The sequence below is a fragment of the Gekko japonicus genome, unplaced genomic scaffold (assembly GCF_001447785.1).
Source record: "Gekko japonicus isolate JY-2015 unplaced genomic scaffold, Gekko_japonicus_V1.1 scaffold91, whole genome shotgun sequence".
In the NCBI taxonomy this organism is placed as follows: domain Eukaryota; kingdom Metazoa; phylum Chordata; class Lepidosauria; order Squamata; family Gekkonidae; genus Gekko; species Gekko japonicus.
In genome coordinates, this window is record NW_015172555.1 from 810,842 (window position 1) to 829,080 (window position 18,239).

The 18,239-nt window shown below is 48.6% G+C and overlaps 1 protein-coding gene across 1 annotated transcript in view; it reads right to left on the reverse strand.

Annotated features, from left to right (window-relative positions):
- Positions 1-938: 938 nt before the first annotated feature.
- The window catches only part of SLC2A9 (solute carrier family 2 (facilitated glucose transporter), member 9), a 176,432-nt gene continuing 159,131 nt past the window's right edge, over positions 939-18,239 (reverse strand). The window contains exons 12-13 of the mRNA XM_015421182.1: positions 6,906-7,033; positions 939-2,240 (exon numbers count right to left, since the gene is read on the reverse strand). Of these exons, the coding sequence (XP_015276668.1) occupies positions 1,986-2,240; positions 6,906-7,033 (383 nt within the window). The 3' untranslated portion in view covers positions 939-1,985. The remainder of the gene's footprint in view (positions 2,241-6,905; positions 7,034-18,239) is intronic.

Sequence of the window (18,239 nt, forward strand, 5' to 3'; positions counted from 1 at the left end):
GGAGGGGAGGCAGTTTAAACTGCCTTTCCTTGGCTTGCCCAGCTGCCCTGTGGCTGTGGGGAGCCTGGGCAACCCCCGCTTGAAGGGAAGGGAAGGGAGTTTAAACTGCCTTCCCTCGGCTTGCCTGGGTGCCCCGTGGCTGCGGGGAGCCCGGGCAAGCCAGCCCTTCGACAGGTTGGGGAAGGCACGAGGAGGCATTTAAATGCCTCCCCGATCCTTCCAGGGCCCCCTCTGGCCCACCCACCTTGGAGTCACCCGGGGGAGTTGCTCTCCAGGCCTTCCCTCTGTAGCCACACAAGCAGAGGTTTTGGCTGTAGTGGGCGTGGCCAACTCTGAAGCCAGCCGGAACTCCGTTCCTGTGCGTTCCTGCCCAAAAATAGCCCTGCTGGGAGATCTGCAGGTACCACCCGGAGTTTGGCAACCCTAGTATTCACCCATGTAGGAATTATAAAACAAGAACAATTATAAAATATTTCATTCGTGAAAGCTATGTGGCCACTGCAGGAATCTGCAATTTCTACTCTCTCAGTTCTGTCTCATTTTTTTTGTTCACAGTTGAAGTGATATCATTTGAACCTGAGGGAGGTAGGGAGGTAGATGGCCACAAAAATCACGCATTTCAAAAGTCCACAGAGATGTATGTTTTTTTTCCTGTAAGGGTTACAAATGGGAGTGCCAAAATAAGGCTCAGTAATCCAAGCACTGGGGGTGGGAAAGCAGCACGGTATAACCTGGCCTCGTCAGCTCTTGGAAGCTAAATGCAAATATTAATAAATACTTCCAGAAACTGATATTATGTGTACCCCAAACCTCAAAACATTATTAGAAATGGATCTGCTTAGCCTGAAAACGTCTGCGGACTATATGTTGGTGACAAGACAGACAGATTAAATTATTTCATTTACAAAGCGGTTGCTCTGCCACAAAAATGGTGCCTGTAACAAAGATGCTCCACTTCAAAGCACAGCAGGGTCATTATCGTGGGGAGTTTGATTTCATTAATTTCCTTTATCTCATTTAAATATGGGCGATGACACAGACAAAGGGAAAAGATGGTATGGCCTGAGATTCAACTAGTATCTTCTACCTGATTTGAGCCTGAGAAACCTGAAATAGGTGTAGAACGGCCAGTGTTTCTTTTCCCTGAGACCAGGCAATTCCTGGAACTTTCAGATTCAAGAGGGTGAGACGCTGTCAAGCAGACTGCACAAGAGAGGCCTGGAAGACAGTTTTCTAGCAGGGCACGCAGACATCTGCTCTCAGGTTGCAAGCACATAGCAACTTTGATGGGAGCCGTTTCCACAGGGGTCCTGTCCGAGAAACGTGCCTCTTCCACGGGGGCCAGTTCTCTAGCCGAGCCATCCAGGGACTGTGCCAGGTGGTGCAGTGAGGAGGAGGCCAATCCACTGCCAGGGCTCAACTTGTAAGCAGGCCAGGCTAGACAGCAGAGGCATTCCTCAGAGGCAGCATTCTTCCCTTACTTGCCATCCCTAGAGGCATTCTCTTACTTTGGACAGCACCTTGGGAAAACTGCCCGGAAGCATTCCAATGCTACTTGTCCCAAAACGCAGAGGAAGAACCTGCAGCGGGAGGGTTCATTCCTACTAAGATCCACAAAATTAAGAATACGGGGCTGGAAGGAAATGACGTGGCACCAGCATCCAGAAAGAGGGAAGATCCTGGTTACGTCTCCTTCGGAATGACAACTGGCTCTTCTGACGCATTAATTTCTCCCTTGTCTGCCTGAGTAAACAAGGACCCAGGGTGAACTGGAATCCCTTGAAGTGGATCAACAACTGGTCTTTCCCTGTTGATTTCACATGATCCCTTCCCACCTCTCGTAAGGTAGAGCAGCCCCAGTGTCAACCATTTCCCCTACAATCAAAGTGAAGGTGTTTTTTGTTGTTGTTTTTTTTAAAAAAGAGAGATGGCACAAGTACCGTATCAGTCCATATGGTACAAAAGTATTCTCAGGGGGAAAAAGTTTAACATATTCGGGCTTTGGTTTCCCCGTTGCCCAGTGTAGAAGAGAAGGGAGGCTCTTTTTCGTCGCTCGATTTTCTCGTGGCTGTGAACTGGTCCATCTCTTGCACTTCTGAAGGCACCTTCTTTTTGGCAAATGCCTGGTTGATTTCGTGAAGGGTTTTGTTTTTCGTTTCGGGAAGGACGAAAAAGAGGAAGGTGGCTCCAGCTAGACAGACGGCTGCAAACACCAGGAAACAGTAAGTCTGTAGGCCGTTCTGCAAAAACAAAGAGCACAACATTAGCTGGACCACAGAAATCAGGATGCCAGTTGGAGAATACACGAGTGTTACAGAAAGCTCTTTCGACATGTGCAGAATGCATTTTTATTCCCAATTAGTAGCTTGAGCCCCCCCCCACAATAGGATTAGTGCAGAGACGTGAGAAGACTGCACACTGGCAATGCATCTCTTTGATCCAACAATCCACAGGCCTGCTGCCCTGATGGCTCCTTCTGTGAGATGCCGTCCTTGGTGCTGGATCCGTTCGTGGCAGTGTCGCCCCAGCAAGAGGTTAATGTGCTGGCGAGCTGGGAGGATGACTGGACTCATCACTGCCAGTACCACATCAGCTGCATTCAGGTGTCCCCCTACTCGAAGTATCCCATCATCATCGAGGAAGGGGTTCAACTTCAAGAGGGAACTGGTCTTTGGTACTCCTCTCCTTTTTGAGACACTCGAGCTCCTGTGAGTAAGACTCGCATTGCACACTACGTAGGATTAGCTTCTCTGCCCAACGTTGCTCATCTAGCCGGGTCATCTCAGCTTTCCGGTGATACAAATAGTGCATGATACGTGCTATTCCTTGGACAAGCGGCGTCCAACGGGAGAAGCGCATGAAGCGTCGTACCTCTAACAGACGGACGGCAACTCAGGAAGCCCTGGCAACCCTGGACCTTCTCGACTGTGGCATCGAAATCACTGAATCCCCTCCCCAGGGATATGTCCCTTCCTATCACTGTCTTCCAACAGTAGGTGAAGAGTTTTTGTTTTGTCTGGTGTTCCCTCACTGATTCTCACTGACCATTCCTCAAAGGGTCAAAACCATTGGGGAACCTTGGAAACTATTTAAAACTACGATCCTAGAAGCTCAGAAAAAAATATATTCCGCAGGTTAGGAAAGGCCTGCATGGTTAACAAACAAAGTAATAGAAGCTGTAAAAGGTAAAAAGGATTCCTTTAAGCGGTGGAAAGCTAGTAACAGTGAGTACTGAAGGATGGTATGGAAATGGCTGAGAAGCTGAATACATTTTTTGCCTCTGTCTGTGGAAGATGAGAAGTGCTTGCCCACTCCAGAACCGCTGATTTTGGGAGGGGTATTGAAAGACCTGAGTCAGATTGAGGTGACAAGAGAGGAGGTCCTAAAACTGATAGACAACTTAAAAACTGATAAATCACCAGGCCCAGATGGCATACATCTGAGAGTTCTGAAAGAACTCAAATGTGAACTTGTGGATCTCCTGACAAAGATATGTAATCTTTCCTTAAAATCTGCCTCCATTCCTGAGGATTGGAAGGTAGCTAATGTCACTCCCATCTTTAAAAAGGGTTCCAGAGGAGATCCGGGAAATTACAGGCCAGTCAGTCTGACGTCGATACCGGGTAAATTGACGGAAACCATTATTAAGGAAAGAATTAGTAGGCACATAGATGAACAAAACCTATTGAGGCAGACTCAGCATGGGTTCTGTAAGGGAAGATCTTGTCTCACTAACCTGTTAGTGTTCTTTGAGGGGGTGAACAAACATGTGGATAAGGGGGATCCAATAGATATTGTTTACCTTGACTTCCAGAAAGCTTTTGATAAAGTTCCTCATCAAAGGCTCCTAAGCAAGCTCAAAAATCATGGGATAAAAGGACAAGTCCTTTTATGGATCAAAAACTGGCTAATTAATAGAAAACAGAGAGTGAGTATAAATGGGCAGTTCTCCCAGTGGAGGGGGGTAAGCAGTGGGGTACCACAGGGATCAGTACTTGGTCCACTGCTTTTTAACTTGTTCATTAATGATTTGGAGTTGGGAGTAAGCAGTGAAGTGGCTAAATTTGCGGATGATACGAAGTTGTTCAGGGTGGTGAAAACCAGTGAGGATTGTGAGGCACTCCAAAGGGATCTGTCAAAGATGGGCAAGTGGGCGTCAACATGGCAAATGGGGTTCAATGTGGCCAAGTGCAAGGTGATGCACATTGGAGCCAAAAATCCTAAATATAAATACACATTGATGGGGTCTGAACTGGCAGAGACAGATCAAGAGAGAGATCTTGGAGTTGTAGTAGATAACTCACTGAAAATGTCGAGACAGTGTGTGACTGCAATAAAGAAGGCCAATGCTATGCTGGGGATTATTAGGAAGGGTATTGAAAACAGATCAGCCAATATAATAATGCCCCTATATAAATCAATGGTGAGACCTCATTTGGAATACTGTGTGCAGTTCTGGGCACCACACCTTAAAAAGGATATTATAGCTTTGGAAAAAGTGCAGAAAAGGGCAACTCGAATGATAAAAGGGTTGGAACACTTTCCCTATGAGGAAAGGTTAAAGCGCTTAGGGCTCTTTAGCTTGGAGAAAAGACGACTGAGGGGTGACATGATCGAGGTTTATAAGATTATGCATGGGAAAGAGCAGGTAGAGAAAGAGGTACTTTTCTCCCTTTCTCACAATACAAGAACTCGTGGGCACTCCATGAAACTGCAGAGCGGTCGTTCTTGGTGCTTGGGGGGGGGGGTCAACAGTGGGAGGGCTTCTAATGTCCTGGCCCCACTGGTGGACCTCCTGATGGCACTGGTATTTCTGGCCACTGTGTGACACAGAGTGTTGGACGGGATGGGCCTTTAGCCTGATCTAACACTGGCGTCTCTTATGTTCTTATGTAAAACCTTCGAAGAATTGTGCTCTGTTTATTGACTGTGGGTCCTGACATTCTGTTAGGAATCCCTCTTTTCTCTCCTTCCTCGCATCTCTCAAGCTGAGATGAGTGAAGATGAGGAGAAACCCGTTCCTAAGACGACGGAGAGTGAGGTTCCTATCACTCAGACTGAGGTACCAGTGACTACCACGCCACCGGTGAAGGCCCCGATACCAACTCAGAGTCTAAGGACTGTGCCGAAGACGTCGACGGTCAAGTTGTTCCTGACCTCCCGGGGCCCGCGGCAGCCGGCTGGGCAGTTGTATTGGCAGGGAAGTTTGCCGTGGGGCCAGCTGAACCCGGACTCAACGAAGGAGACATACTCCCTCACCGAAGGGCCACAGAGAGACAGTTGGTTTGACATCGGGTTCCAGCCCAATGCCAGCTTCCTGCCGTTCAGGGGCACCTCGGAGGCAGAAACCGAAGCATGGGTGACGGGCCGTTCAAAAGTGTGCAGCGGCTGCACCTCTCCGGAGGAGGGGTTCGAATGGGCCCAACGCCTGGAGGCTGTGGAACGAGACCAGCTCCAGATGGGGTATAGGATTTCAAACAAGGGTTTAGAAATGGAGCCAGGGAAGGTCCGGGATGTACTTGGGTGGGAGGCCCCCCGCACATGCCGCCAGCTCCAGTCATTCCTCGGATTCTAATTTCTATCGAAATTTTCTCCCCAACTTTGCCCAGATCAGCTTACTCCTCAATGACTTATTAAAAACAAAAGGGAAAGGTCCAGATGCCACCAAACCGGGTGCTAAGCTTCAGTGGACGGAGGAATGCTAGGACGCGTTCAACCGACTTAAAGCGCTATTCACATCAGAACTGGTGCTTGCCTACCCTGATGAAAATAAAAAGTTCATCGTCCAAGTCGACGCATCAGACGTGGCGATGGGGGGGGCAATCCTGCAGGAGGGGGGCAATGGGTTGTTACACCCCCTGGCTTATGTCTCCCATAAGTTTAATGAGACCGAACACAATAGGTCGGTTTGGGACAAGGAGGCGGGAGTGATCCGCTTGGCGCTCTCGACATGGAGGCATTGGTTGGAAAGGGCCCGGGTGCCGTTTGAGGTCTGGACTGATCATAAGAACTTGGAGATGCTCAAAACCCCCCGTAATCGTAACACCAAGCAGCTGCGGTGGGCTGATTTCTTTTCCAAGTTTCAGTTCACTTTGCACCATTTCCCGGGCTCTGCGAATTTACTGGTGGACGCACAACATGATAGCCAAAGGGAGGTGGTCCTAGACTCTATGTTCACGCCCTCGCATTGGGGCGGGGCGGTGATGACTCGCAGCAATGCAGCCTCCTCCCCTCCAGAACAAATCTCCGGACACGACTCCACCCCCCCTACTCATCTGGGTGGGGCGGCTTGGAACGCCAGGTTTGCCTCCGCCTTCTCGGATGCCAACAGACAGGAGGTGGAAAATGTCGGGGTGGTGGTGGAAATGAAAGTGGATGGTTGCTGGTACCGTGGTAAAAAGTCCATGCAAGTCCACAATTCAGCCTGAGGTCACGGTACCCAGATTACAGGAAAGTTTTATTCAGTTTCACTCATAAACTCAAACTTGGCTATTTGATTATTTCACCAGGCCAATTCTGTTCTAATTAAAAAAGGTAAAGGTTCCCTTGCTCGAAAGCCAGTCGAATTCGACTCTAGGGCTGCGGTGCTCATCTCCGTTTCAAAGCCGAAGAGCCAGCGCTGTCTGAAGACATTTCCGTGGTCATGTGGCTGGCATGACTAAACACCAAGGTGCATGGAATGCTGTTACCTTCCCACCGAAGTGGTACCTATTTATCTACTTGCAATTTCTTGCTTTCGAACTGCTAGGTTGGCAGGAGCTGGAACTAGAGACGGGAGCTCACTCCGTCATGCGGTACACTCGGGTCTCGAACTGCTGAACTACCGACCTTCCACAGCCGGCAGTTCAACGTCTTAACCACTTGAGCCACCGCTGCTCCTAATTCTGTTTTAGGGAAGCTCATACCTGAATGTAAGGGAAAAGGAGTCCAACTGCAAAATTGGAGAGCCAGTTGATTATCCCAGCAATCATAAAGGCAGCAGGTCTCTGGGACTGGGGAAAGAACTCTCCTGTCAGGACAAATGGGATCCCACCTGCATGAGAAGAAGGAAGAAGATGTTGTTTTAGGGACCACTGCCAATCTTAGAGATCAGGTTTTGCTGGTACAGCTTCACCACCTGTAATTTCTGGTATTGATTACACTAGTCGGAGTTTGACGGCTTTCCCACATTCTCATTTCCCTCCTTTGTGTGTTTCTGGTGCTGGGGGGGGGGGGGGTCTGTTCCACATGTGTTTTGCTCCCTCTAGTGGTCGATTCAATATTATATCCCTTTATGTCCAGCAGAAAAACCTGCAGCTTAAATCGGCAGGTTTTTCAGCCGGACATGAAGCGATTTAACATCAAATTGACTACTAGACTGAAACAAAACAGAAGCAACAGGAGCACACAAGCCAGGAAAATGAGAATGCAGAAAGGTCTTTTGCTGGGAGGGAACTTACCTGTCATTTTCTTTCCAGTGAATTTAAACAGATATGGCACCTGAAAAATACAATGGACTAATAGCTATAATTCATATTTACAGATTTAGCAAAGAAAAAGGTGTCAAACTGTAGGTGTGACATTATTCCACAGCCAAAATAGGATACAGGACTATTCATTTTTTAAAAAATTAAGAATGGCCCAGTTAAACTCAAAATCGGGAAATTATTAACTTTAAATGAAACTGAAAAATGTTGAGAAATAAAATGTATACCCTTCATTAACATATGCAATTCACTGATTTAGTATCATTACAATCAGCCACTTTCCTTGCATCTCAGCAGCTCCATAAATGCCCACAACTATTTTCTTTCAGCACTGTTCTGGTGTAATTATAGAGGCATCCATGAAGTCACCATTGTTAACCTTAAGACCAGACGCAGACACACTAAGCATGTTTCTACCAACAATTTCTAGGCATCAGCTGATCTGAACATCATTTATATATCAGAAACAATTTGTTCATTCTGAAGTCCATCCTCCCACTTCGAATAAACTTTTCCATCTATTGAGAGTTGCCTGGATAAGCGTGACAGAGTGCTACACGGAAGATATCTCAGGTATCTCTTTGTGCTGATAAAAGGCCTTGGGGGAACTATTTAGGGATGTCTGCCTTCCTGAGTATTCCTTGGTCTACCCTCCTCTTCTTGACCCCTTAACCCCATCACAGCTAAAGACAGGGTCGCCAGTTCCAGGCTGGGAAATACCTGGAGATTTTGGGGGTGGAGCCTGAGGAGGGCGGGGTTTGGGGAGGGGAGGGACCTCGGTGGGGTACAAGGCCATAGAGTCCACCTTCCAGAGCAGCCATTTTATTTGCCTGGAAGTCAGCTGTGATCCCAGGAGATCTCCAGCCACCACCAGGAGGTTGGCAACCCTAGCTAAAGAGGCAGGCTTGCCACAGATCTGCTGTTCTTGGTTAATGGCTCCTAATCATCTTCACTTTAAGCAGAAGGATATGAACTAAGGGCCACTGGGGCCAGTCTGGCAGTTTACTGGGAGGAGTCCCCACCATTGGATGCTGTAGGTGATAAAGGGGGATGTAATTATTTATCAGAAAGGTGACCTCTTAGGACCACGCAAGGTCAATGTTTCTTGCTGGCCAGCAACCCCCAGAACAAGCCCAGGCCACTGAGGTCAGCGAGGGCAGTTGGGCAGTCCACAGGTGTGCATTTCCACGGGGCTGGCTGCGCCATCTCACCCACCCACCCACAGTGGTTACTGGTGAGGAGGCTGCATGCTCTTCTCCCCCCAGCTTCCACGCAGTGATTCTGGCCAGAGGATGGTTTCTTATCACCCTACAAGCAACTATTACATTCTGATGGTGGTAAAAGTAATGGTGACATCTGGGACATGACATGGGCTATGAGGTTTCCTTCCATATTAGCTATTAACATAAACAGCCCCACAGTTCCACAGCTTATAGCAGCTGTAAATCTCAGTCATTAGCCACCTGTGATTCTGTGTGCACAGAATTTTATAAGGAAGGCACAGAATCTGGAAAGGAGTCTTGATGATGAGCTCATGTTCTCCTAGGGTTCCAGATCCAGGTTGGGAAGCTCCTTGGGGACAGAGCCCGGGGAGGACACAGGGACCTCAGTGGGGGGTACAGTGCCCCAGAGAGTCCCCCCTCCAAAGCATCCCTTTTCTCCAGAGGAACTGATCTCTGTAGTCTGGAGAGGAGCTGTAATTCCAGGGGGTCTTCAGGTCCCCCCCCCCCGGAGTCTGGTCCCTATGTTCTCCTCCCCGTAACCCACAACTGCACTGCTCCTCTTCCACCCCAAAATACTTCCGATCCTTAAATAATCCACATTCACAGATCAGATTTATGAGAAACAGAGCATTTATATCCAAAAGGACAGACACACCTTGCGTGGGCATTTTCTCCGCATGCACTTCAGTGTGTCGCTGTAACCCCAGCAGCTCCATTTGCATCTGGGAAGGGAGAAAGCTGCTGGGGTTACAGTGACACAGTGAAGTGAGTAACCATTTCCAGCCCCGGACTGTAAGTCATATGCAACGATTTGGGGCCCTGGGTAGGATGAGCACTCTTGCTTCCACCCAAAGATGCTTCTATAGCAAGTCCAAAGAGACCAATTTGAGGATTTCGTTCCAAGGTACTGTTTTTGTACACCATATATCTATATATCTAATAGTGAAGTGGCCCCCGTGCGTGCGGATACCTAAATCCGCGCACCGGGGGCACTTGGGGGAAGGGAGATTTTTGTGCACACGTGGGACGGTCCCCAGGTGTGCACAAAAATCTTAAAACCTGAAAAAAATCGGGGGGATACTTAAATCCCCCCAAAAGTCAGAGCGTCCCCTGCGCATGCATAGGGAATGCTCTGCAAAGTGCCTTGGTTCAGGGGGGGAGGGGAGCGAGCGAGCGACCGGTCGCTTTGAGGCGGAGGCGGCGAGGCCCGGCGGCGGTGAGCCCTGGCGGCTGCAAGTCGCGGGCCAGAGAGAGAGAGACTGGGGGGGGAAGAGAGAGAACGGGGGAAAGAGAGTGACGGGGGGAAACCGGGGGTGGTAGTTGAGGGGGCGGTGGAGGAGACGGGGGAACCGACGGGAGGGGGGGAAGCTTACCTGCTTCTTCCTCCTCCCCTTGCTCTGTGTGGAGCTCCCCCGCTCCTCCCCCCGCGATTTTCACAGGTCCCCTTTCTTGTAACATATATAATTGCTGTGATTGAGAGTAGAAACTGACAGGCACATACCCACAGGTAGCTGAACCCGACCAGGCAGCCTCCATCTAATTTGTCCCCTCTTACTTCGCGCCTACACCCACGCATCAACCGTTTAAAAAGACACACACAATTGCAATTTGTTCTCAGGGAGGCGTTTTTGCTAGAAAAGCCAGCCGTGTGAGCCGACACAGCAATTACTGTCCCTACTGTGATCCCCAGCAGCCTCCACAGGGTGGACTAAAAAAACGGCCCATGTTGATTCACCGCACATCACCGTGATGCCGTCTCCCACTCAGAATCAACCACACAAGATCATCACCACCTCTGGAAGTCCATGGATACGTTTTTAAGTGAAAACATCTAATTTGGGGGAGGGCACCAATTGTCGAGAAGGGCATTAGGAAGCGCCTCTGTAGGAGTCCTACCGCAGGACAGCTTCACGAGGAATTTACAAAGTTAATGTGGTGAACAATAATCGGAGTGATTCACTTTCACGTCTTCTCTCTACTAACCCGTGCATAAACGGAAAGCGGCGTGTGCAAACAGACACACTCTCAAGCAGAGGCTGGGGCAGCCATCCACAGCACCTTTAGGAAGCTGTACGGCTCTGATTTTTGTTTGAAGTTAATATTCCAACCATCAAAAAGAAAAATACATCTGGAAGACAAAAATACTTCTATCGGCCATGAGTGCTGTATTATGATTATTACTGCCATCGTCAAGAACTTATGGGCACTCCATGAAATTGCTGAGCGGTCGGGTTAGAACGGATAAAAGGAAGTACTTCTTCACCCAAAGAGTGATTAACACTTGGAATTCACTGCCACAGGAAGTGGTGGCGGCTACAAGCATGGATGGCTTCAAGAGGGAATTAGATAGGCATATGGAGCAGGGGTCCATCAGTGGCTATTAGCCCCAAGGTATAGATAGGGGCTCTGGGGCAAGTGATGCTCTGTCTTCTTGGTGCTTGGGGGGGGGGTCATCAGTGGGAGGTCTTCTAGTGTCCTGGCCCCACTGGTGGACCTCCTGAGGGCACCTGGTATTTCTGGCCACTGTGTGACACAGAGTGTTGGACTGGATGGGCCTTTGGCCTGACCCAACATGGGCTTCTCTTATGTTCTTAAGACACAGCTAACCTCTGGCAACCCCTGGTGGGTTTTTCAAGACAAGAGACATTCAGAGAGGGTTTGCCATTGTCTGCCTCCATGTCATGACCCATACAAATACTAGCCAGGGCCAACCCTGCTTGGCTTCCCAGATCGGATGAGATCGGGCTGGTCTGGGCTACCCCAGGTCAGGACAGTGCTGCATTAAGTCCCTTTAAAATGGGGATCCCTTGACCTTCCTGAGTCTGTGGGCATCTTTGGAATTCTGGCACAGCATGGTGAGGGCAGCCACCAAATGGCTGCTGCAGTGAACCTTCAGTAACACTGTGGGAACACTGTGCACAGTCCTCTCTCCATCGGTCCACAGCCCCACCTGACCCCGCCCACTTGGCGGGCACGAGGGAAAGTGTTGGCCGGCCACAGGGCACCCAGGGGCACCAGGCTGGCGACCCCTGCTTCAAAACAGCAGCAGCTGAACATCTCAGGCATCACAGATATCCCGGTCTGGAATCTGCAAATGTGGACGTCGCTGACTGGCCCATACTTTGGACTGCTGTTCTTCAGGATCCTGGAAGCCACACGCTCACATCAGCCACACAACTTGTGATCTAGCAGTTCAGACTTGTCAGTGATAACGTATAGATTAAGTTTAAAGTAACTAGTGAGGGGAAAACTGGGAATATATACAGACAGTTCTTGGTATTTCACTTATGATAAATTGTATAGATAAATTGTATAGTATAGTAATAAATTGTATAGTAACAAATCTGTTACCCAAGGAAAACTAGACACTTTTGGTTTGTACATTAGGGGAATTCATGTTCTTCATATTGACTTTTTATTTGGAAAATATGTAGAAAACCTTTGGTCTGAATCATCTGATGACTCTTTCTCCACAGAAGTGTGACTTTTTCCCTTGAATACTAATTAATGCATTTTAATATATGTCTAATTCTGAAAGACTGTCTTCTCCAGGCAGCCTTTTTAATCTAGTCATTTAGCAACTTGCTTTTGTGCTTTTTTGCAAAACTATTTCATGAATCTGGAAATGAGAAGGATGCTTTAGTAGCATATTTAATGCTTGAAGCTCTTTGGTCTCCAGCTACTCTCCTGTGGAAACATCCCCCTCCCCCCAAACATTCCAACATGATCCCTCATAAACATTTTAAACAGCCCTGAATACCAAATTGTATGGGTTTCAATATCTGCATAAAACAGACACCTTTCCCAAAAGACAGATTTTTTCCCTCACCATCCGTGTTTTTAAGGACAAGTCCAAGGAAGTGGATGGTGTTTAGTCATGCCGGCCACATGACCACGGAAACGTCTTCGGACAGCGCTGGCTCTTCGGCTTTGAAACGGAGATGAGCACCGCAACCCTAGAGTCGGATTCGACTGGCTTTCGAGCAAGGGAGACCTTTACCTTTACCTAGGAAGTGGCTCAGCTGGACCAGGTGCAAGGAGGGGCCCTCCAGAGCCACACAGAGGAAGGGGCCAGTGTGCTCCTGGTGCTGGCCCCCCAACAGCCCCCCAACGTCCCTCCTGAACTGAGCACACCCTCAGCCAACGGCTCTTTCCTTACTGTGTAGGGGGGCTTGTGGAAAGACAGAAGTAGACGTTCTCACAGTCACACACATTTTAGGACTTACCAGGGGTCATTTCGTAGAAAAAGAGGCGCAGGAGCTCATTAGCATAGCTCATTAGCATACACATACAATGGGCAGTCACTGAGCCGCCACACAAACAGACACGCTGTTCAAGTGGAACTTTACGATATTGTCCTGCAAGCAGCTCAGTTGGCACGGTCCGAAAACGTAGCGATGTAAGTGCTGTTCTTATGTGATACGATGTAATGTGGACCAAGTAAGAAGCTCAAGGCTGGCCTTCTTTGAGTCGTGAGTCAGAGCCTGCCTCATCAGATGCAGAGCTCTGACCGACACTCAGGCTGGAAAGAATAGCTTTGACCCACACTCAGACTGGAGACCAGCAGCACCCTTGGGACCAACAAAAGTTTCAGGGTACAAACTTTAGAGAGGGCTATTTGAAAGCTTTTGACAGCTGAGACCCTGAAACTCTTGTCGTCTCGAAGACACCAGAGGACTAAAATCTAACTGTTCTACCGCAGAGTGGCAGCTTGTCTTTCAAAAGACACTGGATTCCTGTTTTGTTTCTGCTGAAAGTAAGCTTCGCCAGACCTTTGGGGTCCTCACGCCAGTGTCCGGACTAAAATCTAACTGTTCTCCCGCAGAGTGGCATGGCTGCCCTCCGAAGGGAGGAAGAAGGCAGCTTGTCTTTCAAAAGACACTGGATTCCTGTTTTGTTTCTGCTGAAAGTAAGAAGAAGAAGAAGAAGAAGAGATTGGATTTATACCCCGCCCTTCACTCCCCAAGGGAGTCTCAGAGCGGCTTACAAACTCCTTCTCCTTCCCCTCCCCACAAGAGACACACCCTGTGAGGTGGGTGGGGCTGAGAGAACTCTGACACAAACTGCTCTTTTTCAAGGACAGCTGTGCCAGAGCTTGTGACTGACCCAAGGTCACATCAGCAGGTGCAAGTGGAGGAATGGGGAATCAAACCACACTGGATTCCTGTTTTGTTTCTGCTGAAAGTAAGCTTCGCCAGACCTTTGGGGTCCTCACGCCAGTGTCTCCTGCCCTGATGGTCAGTGGCTCCCCAAAGCCTCAAGCAGAGTTCTACGTGGAGGCCCTGGAACCTGAGACCTTAGGCAGGTAAAACCCTCAAAGCCTGTGGAGTCCGTCCTTAGCCGGGCCCCTTCTCCAGCCCACACACTGAAACAATAAACCTGGGGGGGGGGGGGAACCCTCCCCCCACGTGAAGGGAACCCTCTCGCTAATTGGAAAATTTCACAGTATAGGAAGCACCACCTGATTTCTCTCTCGTGTCATACAGATTTATATTTTCAAAGAAACTAAAGCTGCATTCATTATCTATCTAATTTAAAAACAAACACACAGCGATTTACAGGCTGACGGTTCCAGAGAAAATGTTTTAATTGCTCTAACGTAAATCCCAATCTGTTTGTGGATTGCATTGCACAGAACTGCTGCAGAATATTAATGCACATCATAAACAAAGTAGAAGAAGAGAAGAGATTGGATTTATCCCCCCCCCTTCACTACCCAAAGGTGTCTCAGAGCGGCTTACAAACTCCTTTCCCTTCCCCTCCCCACAACAGACACCATGTGAGGTAGGCGGGGCTGAGAGAGCTCTTGACAGAAACTGCTCTTTTTCAAGAACAGCTCTTATCAGAACTACGGCTTGCCCAAGGTCATCCAGCCAGGTGCAAGTGGAGGAGTGGGGGAATCAAACCCGGTTCTCCCAGATTAGAGTCCGCGCACTTAACCACAACACCAAACTGGCTCTGTACTGGCAAGTTCAAGAGCCCCAAACAAGCAAAACACCTCTATAAAGTCATACAGAAAAGCGATTATGGACAAGATTGATATACTCATGAGCAAGCTATTCCCAGCGAAAGCACTCTGCATGATACTTTTAAAAAGGTATGCAGCATAATATGCAACAATGTTGAATTAAGAAGACAGTTTGTCTTCTCAGATCAGTGGAAAAATAAGGGAGAGAACTTCTACTCTTCCGGTTCTTTACGGATCCTTTAAAATTCCAACATATTTTATGGGCCTTTCTACCTGAAGTAATAGAATATTCTTTGGCTATCTTAAAAAACAGACCATTAATGCCACATTACAGACATCAGATTGGATCCAACAGCTCCTAGAGCTGGATCCCATGGGTTCCTTCCTTTCTCAGATGGAGAGAGACTTCCTTCATTGTATCTTACAATCCCTTTAGCAGAAGGGAGTTGCAGGATTCAACCTGTAACGACTAACTTATGGTTTGTTTCCTTGAAACTCATTGGGTGCGGTAAGACGGTGTGCTGAGAGCGGGTTAAACTGCTCTGGTTCTAACCGGATTATATTTGAACTGGATAATCGCAATCACACTTACCTCCCTTATCCTGCCTCACCGAGCAGACACATCGCTCCCCGGCGTCTACACTACTGACGCGCGGGAGTGTGTGTCGGCGGGTTTTAAATCCCCCCCTCAGTTTGCGCATGCGCATAGGCGCCCCTCCATAGAAGGGGGGAACTATCATGGCACTTGTGCAGAACCACCAGGGTGAATCAATCTAACCCCTCCAACAAAAGACTTCCCTTTAAATGTTTGACCCGAAAATGGCCTCCTCGGACTCATGTAAATGCTAAAACAAGTGACCGTTTAAATGCCGGTTTTCTAAACGGGGTGGTGGAGCTCTGCCTATGCGTGCACCGCCAATGCATTAAAAAAAAAAGGCAGGCAAAAAGCAGAAGCCTTGGGCAGCTTTTGAATGGGGAGGGGGTTTAAACTGGAAGTGACTCGACACCGCAGGAGCGATCAGACGTCAGAAAAGTGCAGCTAGAACCGAAGAATAAGGAAAACACCACTTGGGGACCTGGTAACAAAATACTCCGTTTTAAAGGGGGTTTGAGACGGAAAGCGACGGCTGGGGACGGTGCGCAGATGTTGGGTGTGTGAGCGTGGATATAAAATGCGTTACTGAAGCGTGCTGAAAGTGGACTAAACGGCCCATCTGACCGCACCCATTAAGTGGTATATCTGAATACCTGTCCTAAACCACGGTTCAGGATTGGTTGCAACTCAGTTTGCATTAACCACACTTAAGCGATGGATCTGGAATGAGCAAACAAATGTTAAAGGACACCTCTCCTCTGTTTGAACGGTGGCAAGCAAGTCTTCTTGGTGTTTCCCTGCACATCTTCTCCAAGGGCAAGACTTAGTTTAGCAACCAAAACCGTAGTTTTACTATAGTTTTACTATATACTTGGGAGCTTAACTGGAGCTAAGGCAACAACACTGTATTTAGTAACAACACTGACCTTTCCACAGGGGTCATTTGCTCCAGGTTCAGAACAGGCTTTCCCCCTCCTCTCCCCCCCCCACAGCATTATGGCACATTCATGGACACACACACACACACACACACACACACACACACACACATCCCCGGGCTTCCCCTGGCTCTCTCTGATCTTCCCAAACCTGCCTGGCTGTTAAGTTTTGTGACAGAGCGCAGCAAAGCCTGGGCCACAGCAAAACCCTTGAAGCCTTAAAATAACGACTCTCAAATTCACAGAAATAAAGATGGGATCTAGATGGTTTCAGATGTTTGCTGGAAGGAAAAACACCTTCTGCACACAATGGATCTGGACAGAGGTTGAAGCATTACCCAAATAACTGGAAAAGTCAGGACCATACGTGGACAGTGCCTCTGCGACTCTTCAGGAGACACTGCCCGGTCTGCACACTCAGAGAGTCGGAAAGAGCCCTGGAGGCCATCTAGTCCAACCCACCCTGCTCAATGCAGGATCAGCCGAGAACATCCCTGACAAGTGTTTGTCCAGCTGCTACTTGAAGACTGCCAGGGAGGGGGAGCTCACCACCTCCCTGGGCAGCCCATTCCACTGCTGAAGTACTCTTACGGTAAAAAATAAATAAATCCCTAATGTCCAGCTGGTACCCTTCTGCCCATAATTTAAACCCACTCTTCTGAGTCCTCTCCTCTGCTGCCCACAGGAACAGCTCCCTGCCCTCCTCTAAGTGGCAGCCCTTCAGATCCTTCAAGACAGCAATCATGTCTCCCCTCGGCCTCCTCTCCTCCAGACCGAACATTCCCTAGTCCTTCAGCCTTTCCTCGTAGGGCTTCTTGGTCTCCAGGCCCTCCGATCACCCTCGCCACTCTCCTCTGCACCCGCTCCATTCTGTCCACATCCCTTTTGACGTGAGGATGTAGATGGAATGGAGCGGCAGGGATCTGAGACGTGCAGAGAGGCACATACAAGGTGGTGTGTGATGCATTTGCCCCGTTTCCTGACGGGTGGGAGAGGAGGGCTGCACAAATCAAGGAGACGTGCATACAGGCATCTCACGCAGGGCAAGAGGCTCTCACTCCCCGCCAGGCACATCAGATTCCCGCCCAGATGAATCAGGGCAATGACTCTGCGGACTCAAGGAGCATAAAGTCCTATCCACGGTGCCCTCCACAAGCCCGTTCTGAATTGCTCCGTTACCATGCTGCCATTCTTACTCCCGACAGTAAAAGGTATGCTTTGTCAGCCCCCAACACATGAGCAAAATGAGCAGGGATCACAGTTCTTGCGCTGCTGTAACAGGTGGCAGGAATTAAGCAGCAACCTTCCTTGCTACCAAGTGTATTGCAATGTATAAGCCGCCTGTGTTAATGGTAAGTTCTTGTCCCTAGCAACAAGCAATGACCCAGCTAGATCCCCCTCACTGCAGTGCAGGTGGTATCCCAGAATATCAGTCTGTGCTGTGAGATAAAAAGAACATTTCACTCACTGAATTTATTTGGCTTTTAAATATTAAGTTACAGGAGGAAACACAGCTCTTTGCTGGGCAGCAAAAGTACTAAATACTCCCGGGGTCGCTAAAAAATTTGGTCGAAGCCTTGAGCACGGACTCTTTTCATGAAATTGGGCTCCCGTTGTGTGACCTTCCGCCCAGGATGGGGCAGAAATGAAGAAATGGCTATTAAAAACGGTTGTTTCTCCATAAATAACTACCAGGAGGGGTACAATGTTTTTTTTTACCATACCGACTTAAAATGCTTTTTGTCCTTTTCCTTCAGTGAATCAGAATTTCACACCTGTATTGTTCTAATCAAATATTCCAATCATATCTCCCAGCCTCCTTGGCACAGATATTTCTTTGCAATGGCATGCAATTATGCCCACGTTCCTCCTACTATGCACAGGTAATTTGTCAAAAACAGAGAAAGATCAGAGCTAGAGAATTAGCCCTTAAGCAAAATGGATAGGAAACCAAACTCCACTGTTCCCAAGTCTGCTTGCTGAAGTCCAGGCCAGTACCCAAAGTTTCTACAGTGTTTCAAACACAACCAAATCTGGGCCACTCCACTC